The 17,131-nt window shown below is 37.5% G+C and overlaps 2 protein-coding genes across 35 annotated transcripts in view; one reads left to right on the forward strand and one right to left on the reverse strand.

The window, feature by feature from the left end:
- MADD (MAP kinase activating death domain) overlaps nt 1–1,824 on the forward strand; it is a 57,197-nt gene extending 55,373 nt beyond the window's left edge. For all 34 annotated transcript variants that reach the window (XM_054400432.1, XM_054400431.1, XM_054400434.1 and 31 more), the window contains one exon: nt 1,289–1,824. In XM_054400432.1, the coding sequence (XP_054256407.1) occupies nt 1,289–1,396 (108 nt within the window). In that variant the 3' untranslated portion in view covers nt 1,397–1,824. The remainder of the gene's footprint in view (nt 1–1,288) is intronic.
- A 5,388-nt stretch (nt 1,825–7,212) lies between these two features.
- Nucleotides 7,213–17,131, reverse strand: part of MYBPC3 (myosin binding protein C3) — a 58,070-nt gene continuing 48,151 nt past the window's right edge. The window contains exons 29-33 of the mRNA XM_054400259.1: nt 13,119–13,314; nt 11,377–11,516; nt 10,512–10,671; nt 9,804–9,940; nt 7,213–7,452 (exon numbers count right to left, since the gene is read on the reverse strand). Of these exons, the coding sequence (XP_054256234.1) occupies nt 7,213–7,452; nt 9,804–9,940; nt 10,512–10,671; nt 11,377–11,516; nt 13,119–13,314 (873 nt within the window). The remainder of the gene's footprint in view (nt 7,453–9,803; nt 9,941–10,511; nt 10,672–11,376; nt 11,517–13,118; nt 13,315–17,131) is intronic.

Here is a 17,131-nt window from a genome sequence, read left to right on the forward strand (position 1 = left end):
TTGCAAGAGAACAGTGCAAGTACTGATTGTGCCATATAGGTGAATTACTACTGTGGTTTAGTGTTCATTATAACATTTTTTTGAACACCAGCAATGGTGGTAATGGTACTTAGCACTTTTACACAGAATTGTTCAAACATCAGGTGTATTTGCACTAATGAGGAAGAAATAGAAGCCAATTGTCATCAGAACTGAAATTTCTTCAGTTATTTTATGTCTCAAGTGCAGTGTGTGCATTTGGTGAATGCATGGAAACTCAGCCCTTCAGGCAGAGAGGGGAAAAATTACTTGAAGAAGCTAGAAATGTTGTAGAAACAAAACACTTAGAATATATGTCATTGAAGAAGCAGATTGCTCTATCTTCTAATAAGAAAAGCCAGTTTAATGAAAATGAATATTATTATCTTTACCATAATACAATAAAACACGTTGTTAGGCTTGTTGTCTTTGCAAAGATGATAAATGTCAATTTACAGGATAAGAACTTTTAAAATCACCAGAACAGCCAGTATGAGAATTAGGATACAAACTAAGTCTGAAGCCTTACCTTCACTGAATTGTGCTACCAGTCGCATGCTAAGAGACGATTTTCTGCTAAATGATAGCACACTTAATCAGTAACTGCAAATGTTGCTAATGCCATGTGAAACTCTCTGCTTTAAGGTAGTGATGAAATTGCTTAACATTCTCCATATGAAACATGCAATTTTAGGATGTAAAATATTTTTAATAAAAAAGGGGAAAAAAAAAAAAGCACCTGCTTTATTGATGGATACACTGGTGTTGGTTAAAAATTATAAGGATTACAAGTCCTTGTAACCTTTGAGCATAAAAGGATGGTTGTGACTAAGGAAGAATCCCACCATCTCATGAGTCAAGGTACAGTATTATTGTATGTTTAGTTTTAGCCTTTTTCGTTATCTCTTTCAGTCCCTCCTAGGAAGTTTTGGCTAATTTCATATGACAGACCAAAAGCAAATGTGTAGGATATTTCTAGCTTATCTTCCTCTTCTTAAAAATTATTGCAATCTTACTGTGAAAGAACGGACCTTTTTTGTTTGTTTTTATTATCCCTAAGGAGGTTTTTTATTTGTTACAATTTTGTTTTGTTTTGTTCCCTACCCATCTCAGTTAGAAGGTAGTATGGAGCCATTTTTCTTAATTCTGTCTGTAGCCAGAGTAGTTGTCCCATGAAGGAAGACATGCATCAGAGTAAAAAGTGTACAGTGGATTTTGTGAAACCCTAAATCATGTGAATTTCATTATGTCCTTTTCAAAATTCTTGTAGGCTCATGAGATCTGCTACTCCGTGCTGTGTCTCTTCTCTTATGTGGCTGCCATTCGTGGAAGAGAGGCAGAAAACAAAAGCAAACCACCTCGACCAGTTTCCAGTTGAATATAGTATTGGGAAGTTCCTACCCTTTAGCACACTGACATGCAGTACTCCCATTTTTACTGCAGTTACTGGAGCTCACTTTACTGTCTTCTATGAGAACTTGATTATTTATGTATGACCCTGCAAGTCTCTCCCCATAGAAAACCCTAAGACTTCACTGCTCAGTCTCCTTCTGAAGTCATCCTTAGTGGAGTTTTTATACGAGCTATTAATCAGTTTTGAGCATCAGCATCCAGCTGTGAGTGACCAGCTCTGGCCATTCCTTTGAAATTCCGTTTTTCTTAAGATGACTGACAGCTCGAGTTTGTCTGGGATTTTTTTGTTTGTTTCTAGTGGTACTTGTTACAGATTAATCACTTCACAACTGCAGGCTTCTGCTTTCAGATTTTCTAGTACTATGGAAGCAGTCTGGTCCTGCATGTTGTTTAACTGTAGTGGTTTTATTGTTTTCCTTCTGTGTTGTTCATCTTTACCCATCAACATCATGAGTTCTTGTCACATAGTTCTTCAGACACTTTTGAGAGAGATGAACAAACTAGGTATGATAGTCTTAAAATATCATGTGACAGTTGAATTTTGACTATTAAATTGGTTCATCTTCACATCTGGAGAAGACTGCTTCTCAAGTGGGAAAAGACGTGGAGAGGGAAACTTTGAGGGCAGTGTATTGTGAAAACCCTGACACCTTGTGGATTGTGTGTATTTTCAAATGAGAGTTAGGTAGCATTCATCCGTATCTCAGCAGTAGAGTTAATAGATGCACATAAGCATCACCTAAAGCAATCCCAGGGATTAGAAAATTACTAAGGAAAGGTAAAAATTGGAAACAATTGAAAGAAGCATGTCTTTTTGGGGTTGTAACTGTACACAAGATATTTCTATAGCAGTCTGCAGAACATGTTGAGAAGCCCAAAGGATTCTGCTGTCTACAAATTTTTTAAGCTATTGCCTTTTTTACCCCACCTCAATTGTACCTGTATCTCAAGGAATCTTGCAAATGCTGTGCTAATGTATAATGAAACTCGCACAGTTAAACCAATCCCTCACATTCCTTACTTTAAGTAGGCCACAAATTAATGGTTTTTGCATCATGGGGTTTTTTTTCTGTGTGTTTGGTTGCTTTTTTTTGTTTTGTTTTCATTTTTAAACTGTACTGCACTCGTCTGGAAAGCTCTTAGGATCATGGAAGGAAAGGCTGTCTAGAGAAAATAATGTTACATGTAAAATACCTGGGAAAAAACTGCTCTGATGCAAACTGATATATCGTATGTTTTGACATAGAACTCTGAGTAAATGCACACGGAATTAACCCTATTTTGGCTTGGTCAGTGTATCTACCGTTTTAAATGGAACATATTAGTACTGGGTGAGGAAATGATGTAAATATTATAGTGCCACATCTATTTATAGAAACTGTACAGCTGTCTGAACGTGAAAATAAAAAGTCATTCAACCAGCAACTGGTTTCCATCCTCCTATGCTTTTCTGTTGATGTGACTTACTCTGAATCTAATGTCATTGTATACAAAATACATCATTCACATACATGAAATAATGAAAAAGAGAAGGCTATACATGGAAAATCTACATGTCTTTCTGCTTAAGCAATTGAACATCATCTTTGGATTTTTTCTTCCATCCATAAGATCTGTGCAATTTCTGAATAAGGAAAAAAATGCACACGTGCAAACAGAAGCAAAATGTAAGGGATTATTCATCATTTCCCAATGTAAAGGCAAAACTGAAATTGGCAAAACCTTGAAATTCACCTGTTTTGTAATATTTTTCTTTTCTGAGACTAGATCTTCTTACAGCAATATCTGATTTTTTTAGCAATTTTAATATTCTTGATCCTACAAGTACAGTTAAAATCACTTAAATCACTTTGGTCTACAGGAGGTGTTCTATTTGCTATAATGCTGGGTCCCAGGTAGGTAGACAATTCAAATTTTAAAATCATTTAATTGAAAGTACAGCACCACCTACTACATACAGTTATTTTTTTTTTCCCTGTACAAGTTGTATTTTTGCAAGTGATCTATAACCATAAATTACAGAAACTGCTGCATGCTCTACGATGCTGAGAAACTTCAATCTGGAAGAAGTTTAACAGGGCCTGGCCCCTCTCCATACTGCAGTACCCGAATTTGGACACAGGGTGGCAGCAGCAAGCACATTGTGGTCACTGAGGTCCAGTGCCGGTATTTGGGACACCGGGTTTCAGCAGCAAGCAGGTAGAGCGGAGTCAATGGTGTGCGGTACCGGTGTTTGGACACAAGGCAGCAGAAGTGAGCATGCTGCAGTTACTGGGGTGCTATACTGGTATTTGGTCACAAGGCCAACCCAGAGGAGTTGGGTCACTTGCACTGCAGTACACATTTTTTGCCACAGCGCGGCAGAAGCGAGCACACAGTACGGTCACTGGGTTGCAGTACCGGTATTTGGACACAGGGAGGCAGCAGCGTGCTGAGCAGTCGGGTCACTGTGCTGCAGTACCCATTTTTGGCCACAGCGCGGCAGAAGCGAGCATACAGTACGGTCACTGCGTCGCAGTACTGTTATTTGGACACAGGACGGCAGCAGAGTGCCTAGTAATCGGGTCACTGCGCTGCAGTATCTATTTTTGGCCACAGCGCGGCAGCAGCGAGCACAGAGCGCCGTCACCCACCCGGGTGCTGTTGGTCTACCGATATTTAGACACAGGGCGGCAGCAGCAACCAGTGCCGTCACTGCGGTGCGGTACAATATGCTAGCAATATCATACACGCTTCAGAAAGAATTGTAAAGGTCCTGCTAGAACTGATCAGAAGAAGTTCAAGTCTCACAGAGGCACCTTCCCCCTTTTCCTCTTCTCATCTGGTGAACATTTTGAATTGTCAGAATTCATACTTTGGGGAATACTATTTGGAAACCTAACTAGTGTGCTTTTTTTTTCCTCCATTTTTATTGGGATCTGTATTTAGTTCAGTCTTTATCATTGAAAGTTTTGGAAGTTAAAATTGGCATGTGGTTTTCATGTAGAAGCACAGCACTAACTTTGAAGGCCCAACAGGATTTGATTCTAACTATCCTGCATTGTCCTGAAGGAAATAGTATCTTGGCCATTTTTGGTTTTGAGGACATCAAAAGAATAGAAAGTATATTTGTGAGCACTAGAAATTTAATCAAAATGCACATCTCTTTATTATCTGTGGGTTTATTATGAAGATAATATGTTGTGTCAGACAGGCTTTCCCATCTTAACTGGCATGTTTGGAGGAAGGGGAATTGTATGACATCCGTTCCTTTATGTTGATTCTTCCCAAAAGCAGTCTTCCTGGATTAATTTAATCTTCCAACCTTCTCTTGTACTGTGATCATGAAAAAGTGCTTTCCAAATAGAAGCTACTAACAACCACTGCAGTTCCAAAGAGAGCCCCACCCCAAACACTATTTGGACTAGTAGATGAGAAAACAGAAATGCCATTGTGTTATTTAATTGGATAAAACTGTCTGCAAGAATGCATGCATACAACTAATAGACTTTCAACAGCCTTTAGTACTATTTGGTGACAGCAAGTTTATTGCATTACTGTTTCATCTGATGCACACAATTATCTTTGTAGATGTCTGTGGTTGGTTGCAGAAACATCTAATAACTAGAGTTCTATGCTGGTGTCTTTTTAACAGCTAAGAAAACCAGTAGAGTGAGTAATTATCAAATAAACTATTTCCTATATAAAACAGAAAAGCAGTGAATGGTGTGTTTTGGATGTGGATCTGCTTGAGAGCATGGAAGTGAGTACTTCAAGCAATCACAGAAAAAGCAGTAGGAATGAAAGTTACTTTCTGTTGTATAGAGATCAGTATAAGGAGAGGTGATTAAATATTGCAAATAATGCTTTAGTGTTTCATTACTCTGAGCTACTAGTTTCTTGTGCACAACGTCAGAATTCTGAGAAAACAGAACTGTTTGTTTCAGACATTGCAAATGGCCTGCGTTTGCATCTAATTGTAATATTTGGGTTTTTTTCAAAAGTATCTTGTGTATGTAATAAGGGGAAAAGTTTTCTCTTGATTTCCCTCAATTTATTCATGTGGAAACAGGGGCAATGTAACTAAAACGGATGCATGAAAAGAGGAAATATTATCCAAAAATATGCTAAGTAAGCAGGATGCTACAAGACACTGTACTCCTAGTACACATACATTAGATGACTTATAAGATGAGCTGGACTCTCAAATGTAACCAAAATTATCCCTCATTAATTTCTTCAGTTTTCTTCTTTTCCACTTCCATTCTAATGCTGGGATAGAGAATGGGGACAAGGATTAATTGTCAAATACATTACCTGACTGTTTATTACAGCTATTTCATTTTATCTAAAACGTTCATTGCACTTCTAAATGCATTGTCATTGTGCTTGTTTGATTAAAGCACTGCATGCAGATTATTGATAATAGTTAGCTGTGTATTAATAAATAACCATCTCCTAGAGAGAGTGCTGGTAGTGAGCTAAGAAAAAGTCACTGAAGTACCCTGTTGTTCTTACAGGTACACTGCCACAGCGTATAAAAGATCAAGACCCATGAAATTCTGACTGTAAAATAAACCAAATAAATTACCTTGCAGGAATGTGACCTTAGTATGATTACTGAAAAGGCAAACAGAAATCAAAACAAGCACATGTCCACCCCCCCATTATAAAAATTCCATAAAGTTTCTCACATGATTATCTAAGGACTGTTTAATCTTAATCAAAAAGCCACTGCTCCTTTATCTAGCTGAATTGTTTTGATTCATACCTTGACTTGCAGATGAACTGAGGTTCAGAGTTTTACTGAGGTGCTAGAGAATAAACAAACAAAAACGTTAGATATCAGACATTAAAGGATGTGAATTTCAAATTGAGACTTGGTGCTGAGGGTGAAACACAGAAGCTTTATAGCAAGTTGCCTTTATCTGATGATTCCAAATGTATTGTTCCTAAAGCAAGATTCGGAAGATGGTAAACACTAAGGTCTGTGCCATGCCTACAGTGCACAGTACAACACTGAACAGAAATACTTCAGCTAACCCTTGAACTGAATGCAGTACGTGTCAATAAGCTGCTGCATGGAATAAGGTCAGACGTTTCAGAGCTCTTAGTCTGAGTTGATTGTTGCAGTAACACAGCTAAATAGCTTGCTGCCAAGGCCCCGGTGAGGACATCAGTGCCGAGCACAGCCAGGTGTGCTGCGTGCACATCCCCGACTGGGCGCAGAGTCAAACACGTAGGTCTGTGCTGTGCAGAAATGGTGATGATGGATCTCCATCTCTGGTGGTTATGCACGTCACTCACAGGGGTACATTAGTAGCAGCTCTAGCAAAAATACTTAGTTGGTATTTCTCACTGTGTTATAAAGATGTGACTTTTTTTCCTCTGGCCTTTCTAACAAGCAAAATCAATTCTCAATGTTTGAAAAGCATATGTGATGTACTGTGCACTACCCTTCATGTGTGTCTAACGTCTAATGACTTCATTTGAATTTTTCCATTACAGATTATGGCAGAAAAAACCTGTGAAATTATCCACAAAGCAGTCTTTGTCGATGCATCTCCACTCCACTGCTATGTATCTTCTCTAGAAATAAGTCCAAAGCATAGTAACTGTCCACTTTCAGACCTGTATTACCTACCAAGCAGCCTAATTCTATCATTAATAGTTTATAATGAAAAACAGCAATCTTGATGGTATTCTGTAATTAACAAACTTTTTATGTAGCACCAAAGAAGTCGGGGTTAGATAAAGGGGAACTAAGAGTCATCTTTTTTTTTTTTCCCCCCCCGTAAGCTGTTACTCTTTCTTCATTGCAGTACTAGCTTTATTCCAAAGATTCCTCTGATTACCTCTGACATCCAGTCTGCACTCTATTTCAGCTTCACCGCACTCATTAACAGCTTTACAGGTGTAAATGCCGCCATCAAACGGAGTGGGTTTCCGGATTTCCAGCGTCAGCACACCCTGCTTACTGAACATGCGGTATTTGGCATCCCCAGAGAGGTCCATTTTGTTTTTGTACCAGAATATCTTTGGCTGAGGAACACAGAATAATAATTTTAAAGGAGAAGGTGGTAAATGAAAGATGTAAATCTGATCTTACTGCTTTAATATCACTACCAAAGTTTGATGCATTGTGAGGGCTATGTATGTTATGCAGTAGTGTTAATGATCCTTCAAGGAACCTCCCCTCATTCAGTACAAATGCAACAAACAAATCAAATATTCAGTATTTTCTCTAACACCCAAAAAGCATGTAGGGAAGGTAGGTCAATGCCTTATTTTATTGCAATTAAAAATAAAAAAAGAAGAGACAGGCTACAAATTTATTCCTTTGGGAGTTATTTAATTGTGCTTGTTAAAATCTATTTGACTGCTTCAAACATCTTACAGAAGGAGACTTAGACTGCACAGATTATTAGAGCAGAAGTGTCATAAGGGTCCACACATGCTGAGTGGCCTACTTAGGATGCCAAGGTTTGGGCTGGGAAAGGATTTTCCAAACACTTTTGCATATCTTTAGTAACTTCAGGAATTTCAAAATAAAGTTCCTGTTGACTTTAGCTGAGCAATAAAGTGGTTGGCTCTGTATCATTTCCAGCTATTGTGTTTTGTTTATAGTACCTGAAAATGTGCCTTTGACTTTTAGTAATGAAATTCTGAAAATGAAAAACCTCTGATACGAGCAAACTACTTTTGTTTACTTCAAGTTTTATTAGTACATGTAGTGAAGAAACAGACTTTAGACCAATCTGAGTTCCTCTGTTTTACTTACAGAATTAACATCTTCTGTTTCTTCCCCCATAAAATAGATTACTGCAGTGTTTTATAGAGTGCATTCATTTCTACTGAATCTTGTGCCTTTGACCTGTGATATGCATTGCAGTGCATCCCGTTGCCATGCTAATTTTCTTTCAAGACAGCAGGTGGAGTTTTCTCTGTCTCATCCATACAGATCATATCTGAGGTATGCTTGATAATCTCTATGGTTATTCAGAATTGGAAAGCTCTCCCAGTGTAAGCTACTCTCTGTAAAAAAAGACCTTTTGCAATGCTGTTGCAGAAAGGTGTCTGGAAAAGCTGCTGTAAGAGTATTAAGTGTACTGAAGGATGTATCCTTCAGGCTAATATGAAAGAAAGACCTACAATGCTCACGTTCAAAAACCTGTGACTATTGTATTTAGCAGCTATAAAATACAAAGTTTTTCCTAAAAGCACAGAAACTGAATGAAGTGGATACAGAGTCATGAAAAGGTCAGTTAACCAAGATGGAATATCATTAACAACATCATTTGGTGATGATCCTAAGCTAAGGCAGCTATTGAAGAATGGATTTTTGCCTCTAGTTGCTAGTATTTCTTCTATAGTGTTCTTGTTTTTCTGCAGCTATTTACATGGGTAAGCTCTTTTCATATTTCATTTTTGCCTAGAGCTCCTTCTTCATCCAAGGAACTGCATCAAGACTAGAGTGGGGGGTTTTGTGCCTTTTTTTTTTTAAGTTACTTTGAACCTTGAGCAATTTCTTACATGTTTTGCTGTGTAGCTATCAGGAATAAAGAAGGGAGAGGAGCTGGAAATAAGCAGCCAAAAAGGGAAGGAAAAAGGGTACTTGCAATTTTTGTGACTGTACCAGTTTAAATTTATGAAGATTATGTCATAATTTGGTAAATTCCTTCACCACAGACAGAAAGCATACTTCCCTTTTTTGAAAAACCTAAATTTAGCTCCCAGCTGATACAGTTTTAACTGTTCCTAACTAAAAAGTATGCCTTTTTGTACTCTTTGAAGAGACTCCAACAAATATATTTAGAAAATATCCCTGTGAGATGGAAATTTTTTTTAAAAGCCTCATAACTTCACACATGACAGCAGGTCTTACTCTATTTAATTCTCCAAAATAACTCAAATTCCCCAAAAGTTCTGTGGATGTACTCAGGTAACAGAAAAAAAAAGGTGTTCCTATGTGTCATTTAGGTTAATTAAAGAGTTGTATTACATTAGCTGCTGTCTCCTTGAAAGACTGAAGAGAACAAAATACACATTTTGAGAAAAAACCTTTGTTCTTGTTGTTGTTTACCTTCTTCAGTGAATATTTTATGTATATGTGGTACACTTTCAATGGCATGGTGTTACCAAAAGCCATGACTGTCCTTTCCTCTGTCTCCTTTACTGTACTGCCCCAGTGGTTCTGTGCACAACCACACCAACACTTGCTCTGTACGTTCTGGTTAAGCATCATTTATGAGTGAGGTGGGAGATAATTGGGTGACCTTTAATTTGTCTTAGCATAGTCATGTTACACTCCAGTCACACCCAACTGGCATGAATTCTAAAGCAGTGTCTTGGCTTGTTGCAACAGTATCAGTGACAGTTGATGTAATCTATACCTTGGGGATTCCTCTTACAGCACAGCTGAGTGTGGTGTTGTATCCTGCAATCACAGACCGGTTTACTAAAGGGTGAGTGAATTTTGGAGGTTCAGAGAAGTCATGCTCTTTGTAACTAGGTGGCTTGTAAGTGGTGCCTGCAATCCAAAGAAACAAAATAGTAAGAACTGTGTGTTCAATTCTGTTGACTCGTGTACAATCTATTTGTTGTTTAATTTGCCCATGGTATTTAGAGAAGCTTCACAGATATGGCATTTACTTAAATTCACTCTGAAATGTGTTTTCTATTTAATGCTTTAGTTAAAGATCCTGGCAATCATGTGTTTTTAGCTTGTTAAAAATATTACAGCCATATGTCTGCAGGATGTCTTTACCACAGACATCTTAATCTTTTAACCTCAGAATATAAATATAACCCACTCAGTTGCATTATTTTCCTAGTATAGTTTAGGAAGCCTGTCTCCCTTCCAACCCAAAACATTCTATGGTTCTATGAAACACTTTTGAATATTTTTGAACAGATGTTTGTGTTAGTACAGATCTGCCCAGACAAGGGCTCTTGATGCTAAAATACTTTATAAATGCTAGTTAGTGAGTAATGAAACTCTCTCTAGTGGTACATCTAGTAATACTGTATTTTACATTTACCAGTGTACTACTTCTGGTACTTAGTGGCTTTTGTGATCATTGTTTGGAAGAATACGTTACCTGTTTTTTGGATATAGGCAGGATTTTTGGTGGTTGCAGCAGTTTCACTCAATCCGCATAAATTTTCACTGAAGACTCGAAAAAAATACTCATTTCCCATAATCAGGTCTGACACAACACAGTTTGTGCGCCGATAGTGGTCAAAAACCGTGTACCATTCCTGCAACAAGACTATGCTGTTTAGAAAGATGCTACGAGAAGCCAGACATGGTGCTAGTTTTGGTATGGAGAGAAGGATGCTACAAGGAAAGACAGGTAGACAGGTATTTAACACTAGCCTGCAAAACTGATATTGTGTTGCTTCCCCTGGAGACCAGCTGATCTGTTTTATTTTCTGCCTGGTGTGATAGGTGTATAAATATTTGTGTTTTGAGGTAGAAAATCCAAACAAAACTCTTTACGTTTTAGCTCTATTCATATCTGGGGAAGCTGATAGAGGATACATCCTTAGCATACAACTACTTGATGGGAACCTCATTAGGAAAAATGTTCTCCAGTTTGACTGGCATAAGTACTTCTCCCAGTATATACCCTAGCATGCCCAGCATCTGAGTTCAGTCTAACTCTTCTTTCCTCCCCTTTGTTTTTTCTCTGTATTTATGAAAAATATAATTCCACCTTCTGACTCACCATGGGACAAGCTACATCTCTTTGGGCATTTTCTGTCAGGCGTTTTCTACATTTCTGTACTTAGCCTTTAGGGTCTTTTTAGATTCTATCTTCAATGTTTCAATATTTCACAGCCTCCAATGTGCCACACAACTGAAAGTTATGAATTCAGCTGTTTTTCTCAAGTCTCTATGTACCCAGAACAGGTACTAGTTCAAACTCCACACAAAGTGACTGCCTCAGTGCAGTTTCTTACCATTGTCTTTTTGTCAGCTTTCTGAACTGTGTAGCCTGAGATTTGTGCATTGCCATCATCTTGTGGAGGTGTCCACTCCAGTGCTGCATTAAATCCCCAAACATCTACAAGCTTTACATTCTGAGGAGGACCAGGCTTGTCTGCAGAAAAGACATAAAACCCCCTAAACCTTAGCTTTTGGTTCATCCAAGAGTTTAGTAATCTGTAATTGTTCCATAGCAATATACTGCATTTATGTGAAGTTGAAACTGTAAACAGGAAAGTTGAGAAATTTCCAAATACCCTCTTTATAGTCTTCTGCGAGGCCTGAAATCTACTGAGAAACAGACAACATGATAGAATTAGTAACACAGGAACCAGGAAACTCTTTCTTAAAATGGAAAAAGAATTTAGTGTTGTTTGGATGGGTGTGATTAACTCTTTCACTACAGTTTTATTACTTGCTTTGTTACCTCTCTGCCATTTCTCAGCTAAGGAAGCCTGGCCATTTGGGAATATATATACCTGACTTACTTTCCTGTTATCTCTGCTTGTTAGCTTGCCCATGAGTGGCATTCTCTGTAAGTCTATGATCTTCAGATACCTGGAAATACATAGAGGACTATCGATTATAAAATCATAATAATTTCCTTTTTTCCTTTTTTTAAGGATTGTTCATATTTATACCAATGCTTTTTAGTCAAATCCTGTAACATTTAAATTAGATTTATAAGTTAATATTCCTCTTTTCACTTGAAGATGCTGCTTCCCTTTCTTATGTGTTAGGTTGATGTTCACAGTTACAAGGCCTGTTGGGGACATGATCATTAAGCCTAGTCTTGGGATTAAGTGAAGGATAGATCAGGATCATTTTTGGCAGTGCATTCCTTTAAGATGACACCAGGAAAGAGACTAGAAATTGTATAATAGAGAATAAATATCCACCAAGGCTCAATCTAACTAGACACTTGTAATGGAGTAAGGCATTAAATATGAATTTTAAAAATTCTCAGTACTGTGTCTTCTTGTAATTTCTAATTCTTGTAACAGCAGAGGTATATTAGTGCAATGTTTTTATCATCACTGTCCTTATCTGCTGAAGCAACCCATAAAAGTATATCCATTCTTGGATTCTTGTTTCCTTCCTTGAGGACAAAATGCCAACTCTCAAGACCACCAAGAACTCTCAAATTATTTTTCTCACTCTCAAACTGGTAGAAAAAGGGGTAATAAAGATGATCAAAGATATGGAATGGCATATTTTAAAAAATAAAGTCTAAAAATTAAGGAAGTTAATTGATAAGACTATAACTGAAGGCTGTATAATCATGAATGGCATGGAAAAGGTTTTTTTCTGATACAAAACTGTAGAGACATCAAACTAGATTATGAGGAGATAGACTCAAAATAAACCAAATAGCTAGTTGTACATGCACTTAAACTGACATTAATTACAAAAGAATATCTGGATTATGAAACTAGACCTGGATTAAAAAACTGGATAAAATCATGCAAGAAAAAGTCCCTGAAGAGCTATGGGACACACAGATAATCCCATTCCCTTCGAAAGGACACATCACTTCAAGATGGGAAAATGTACTAGGAAAATAAAGTGACATGCTAGCCCTGTTGAAGTAGTGTCATCTGCTATCAACCCTTGTCAGAGATGGGATTCTGAAGCAGTTGGATCTTTGGATTGCCCTGGTATGGACACTGTTTTGTGTTGTATGATACACTTAATTTTGATGTTGTCAGGTTCTTACCTACAATTTGTATCGTTATTGCAACTTTATCAGTCATGTTTTCTATCTGAAGAGTGATTTCATATACTCCTGAGTGATGAAGCTCTGTTTTTCTGATAAAAAGGATTGTGTCTGTATTGCTGTTCCGAATTCCCACGTCTTTAGAGTCTAGAGTTTGGCCATCTTTTGTCCAACTGATTTTAGGTCTTGGTTTACCCTAAAGAGAAAAAGAAGAAGAATATTATTTTACTTTTTTTAGGCTATTATAGATTTTTTCTTTTAATGAGCTGTGAGTCTAGAAAGCCTAATTCAATATGCGGAGCTGAGATAGTCAACTACCTACTTTCCAATTTGTTTTCTTGCAGACAAATATTTGCTCCCATCTGTGTGGTTTAGTGGCACTATGCCCTGAGGATGCCACTCAGATATAGTTAGAGCAGGTGCTAAAATTATATTGAGAACAAATCTGGAAAAAATCATACTTTTGCTGGTCTGGTACTCTTTCCCAGACATTTATGAAGCTGACAGTTGATCTCTCTGGCTCTGATTATTAGTAAGTACCAGAAGTCTTTAACAGATATTAGGCATTTACTAGGTTTTTTTTACCTCTTCTCCTCCCTTTCTTAAAATATTTGTTTGTTTATCCTCAGTCATTTTAAAGATTTCTTGAAAAACGTGAAGCCTTTTGATGTGAAACTTACCGTGTAATTAATTCTTTCTGCCTTGCAAAAATTGCTTTGGTGACTGTCAGCCTGAGCAATCAATGTCGCTGCACCCATGGAAGATGACATTGTGGAATCAGTAAGGTGTCTGTGGTTTATGTCACTGTCACTCAGCCATTTCTAGGAAAACTGGTAGGCAACATTTGTTCTTTAAAGGTGTTTTGAGTACTACTTCCACAGAACAGCTCCAGACCAAGAATCCCAAGAAAACAAAAAGGGCCATATCATATCAACCGCACTTATAGTCAGTCTAGCAGAAAATAACTTGGTGATTTTTTTTTCTAAGTTTCTGCCGCATAAACATGGTGAAACAGTGCAGCACAGGGCTAGGTGAATGCCATGAGGAACTCAAATGGGTAGGGAAGAAAGATCAGACCTTTCAAACCAGCAATCAGATCTGCTTAGGTTGCCATGGAACTGAAGTCTAAGGCACTGAAGTATGGACATACACTGCTCTCCTCCTCTAGTAAACAGCAGAGAAAGCAATGTTAGAATGCTTTCAAGTTCACTGAGTGTCTGGAATGTACTCTTCAAGACTATCTTTCTCCTTAGGCTACAGAGAGAAATTGGGATACTCAGACTCCTGGTTTAGGTGCTTTAAAGGCAGGCAGAATAAAATCTTTGTGCTTTGTTGCACCCTTGTTTCAGGTTTGTTTTGTATTTTCTCAGAGTCTGTGCAGCATGATTTTATTTCTCTGTGGTATTAGAAAATATCTTCTTTTATGTGTCAGGCCAAGATCTGTCAAAAATTACACTTAAAGGACTTTTAAAACACCTAGAAATTGCTATTCTTTCATAGATGCTCTTTTCTCTGGCATATAAATAAGCAGATGCATTGTAATTGATTTTAGAACATGGCTGATAATAAACCTTAAATGAGCAATGAGTTTGGAACTTCCCTTTTCTCCATCTGTTAACTGATTTTCCTACTGCCTTCTGCCAAGAAGTATATGCACCTCAGGCCTATAGCTCTGAAATATTAGATACAAGATTATTTTGTGCAGTTCTAGTGTACTTTCATCCTGGTCTCATTTCATTGCACTCCTACAAAAAATTATTAGAGGAAGCCTTGGTCTGCCTTTTTCAGATGGAAGGTATAGTATAAATTCTTGAACAAGTAAAAGGGTGTGGGTTTATTGTGGTTTTGTGCGGCTTGGTTTGTCTGTTTTGGTTTGGTTTTCCATATCTGTTTCTGGTTATTGGTAACTTGAGAACTGGCTCTGTTTTACTTTCCACATATGTGTGTATATTTTAAAATTATGTGAGGATTTAAAATTAAAATTTTGGCTAGCGGGGAATGCTTTCCGAATAAAAATAACATCGTGTCATACGAAAGTTTTATTTACATTTCTAATTTGTCAAGACAAGCGTGTGGCTGGGTTTTCTGATTGATTGCAAGATTCAATAGTTGTTGATGGAATGAGAAATGAGGTGAATCAAGCACCTGGCCTCAAATACCTTGGTAAACATGGGCATGAGAAATCATATCATTATCTTTGTCACCAGAAATATCTTGACTATAAATCAAGCTTTGTTATCTGTTCCAATGTGCTCGATCCGATACGTTCACTCACAGCACCTCTTTTTTTTGAGGTGCTATGTGTGTCAGTAAAAGTTTGCAAGTGTTCTGAGTGTTGGTTTTCATATACTCTTATATTTATAGACTGTGAAAAGCACAAACAGATAGAAAGCATGTTCCTAATACATGTCTCAGAGGATTGGATTTCTGCAATGTGTAATAGGCAATCCGAGAGGAACAGTGAGTGACAGAGTGGGTAAACAGAGCACCAGAGAAATTTCACAGTGTTTACTGACAGGGAAGAATGAATTTAAATGCTTTTAGATGTTTATATTCACATACATAACGATGGGCAAGAAGGCTGCTCAGTAATACTGTGAATTTATCCCCTAATAGCACATAATGTCCCTTCAATCATGTGTCCACATAGTTAATTTTGAAACAAGAATGTGTTGATTACCTTCCTTTCAGTGAAACATCCCACCTGCTTAATGCACGCAAAAGGGTCCGTAATAATATTTGTTCAACAATATTTGTTGAACAAAATGTATTTGTTCTTTTCTGTACATTTTTATGTGAAGATTTTAATTGATTTACAAGTAGTGGTTAGCCCAGGATACCATTACAAGGTACTTAATAGAATTTCAGTGGTAAATGCCATATAGTGACCATGAAGGTCACTGGCAGGGTTGCACAGAAACTGTAAGCACTAGAAAATGCTGACTTACACCTAATATTCTGCCTGCTTATTTCCCTGGCTCCCTATATTTACATATTTTCTCCTCCTTTTTATAGTTTGAAGCTGCAGTCCTATCTACTTAGAGTCCTTTTCTCCAATAGAAATAGTCAGTGAGTGATGTAAATGTTTTCAAAATGTCAAGTGAAATGTTCTTTTTGCTTTGCTTTTTTGAAAGACCCTCAATTTTCCATATTCTAAATAGCTTTAGCAGTATTAAGAATTGCACTATCACACAATTCATTCAAAGACCTCTTGAATTAAAATCTTCCAGTTTTGTTCTCAAGATAAAATTTGGTGTTGATGGATAGATTTTAGCATTTTTGGTTAGCCTTATCTTTCTGGAGATGAGTTTATATACCAATATATGAATTCCCTGTCAGTCAGCTACTCAAATGAGTTTTGAATCAGTTGGTTCATTTCAGCTAAATTTGACAAAGCACCAGAAATCCCCAAGATTAGTTTAGTACAGTTTTGTGAAAACCGATGCCAGGGTGTCATGTCTTTTGCCTGGCAACAGGTAAATGATCAGGCAGGATAAGTGAAGCTCTGCATTAGTTCCTACATGTAGTGTCTTGGGGAGCTAAGGACATGCCAGCTAGAACTGCCTAGGGGAGCAGAGCAAAGAACTGGCAAATCTCTGGGTACCTTGCAACTAGGCTGCTGTAAGCAAAAGAGGTGTGTTATTGTGCTGGGGAGATGGTGATGTGGGGACTTAAGACACAAACTTATAAAATGCCAAACTTCACCAGTTCCTCTGCTTATGGGATGGCTTATCAATTTTGTGCAAATTTTCTTCAACTTGGACAACAAAGCAGTAAAAATATCTGTTGGTTTATTTTTTTAAGACTTAAGTAACTCAAAAATACCAGATTTAAAATCTTGGGTTGTGCATGTGGCTAGACCACACTGAATTTTAGCAATTCTGGAGAAAAGAAATGTGAAAGAAAGGAAATAAATATCTGATGATGTCAAAGTAGTGCAAGCATGCAAGTCAAGGTAGTTGCTCCCTGTACCGGTTTGCAGCTGTTTACTGCTTTAATATATCTTTGTGAAA

Source organism: Indicator indicator, chromosome 4 (genome assembly GCF_027791375.1).
Source record: "Indicator indicator isolate 239-I01 chromosome 4, UM_Iind_1.1, whole genome shotgun sequence".
Taxonomy (NCBI): domain Eukaryota; kingdom Metazoa; phylum Chordata; class Aves; order Piciformes; family Indicatoridae; genus Indicator; species Indicator indicator.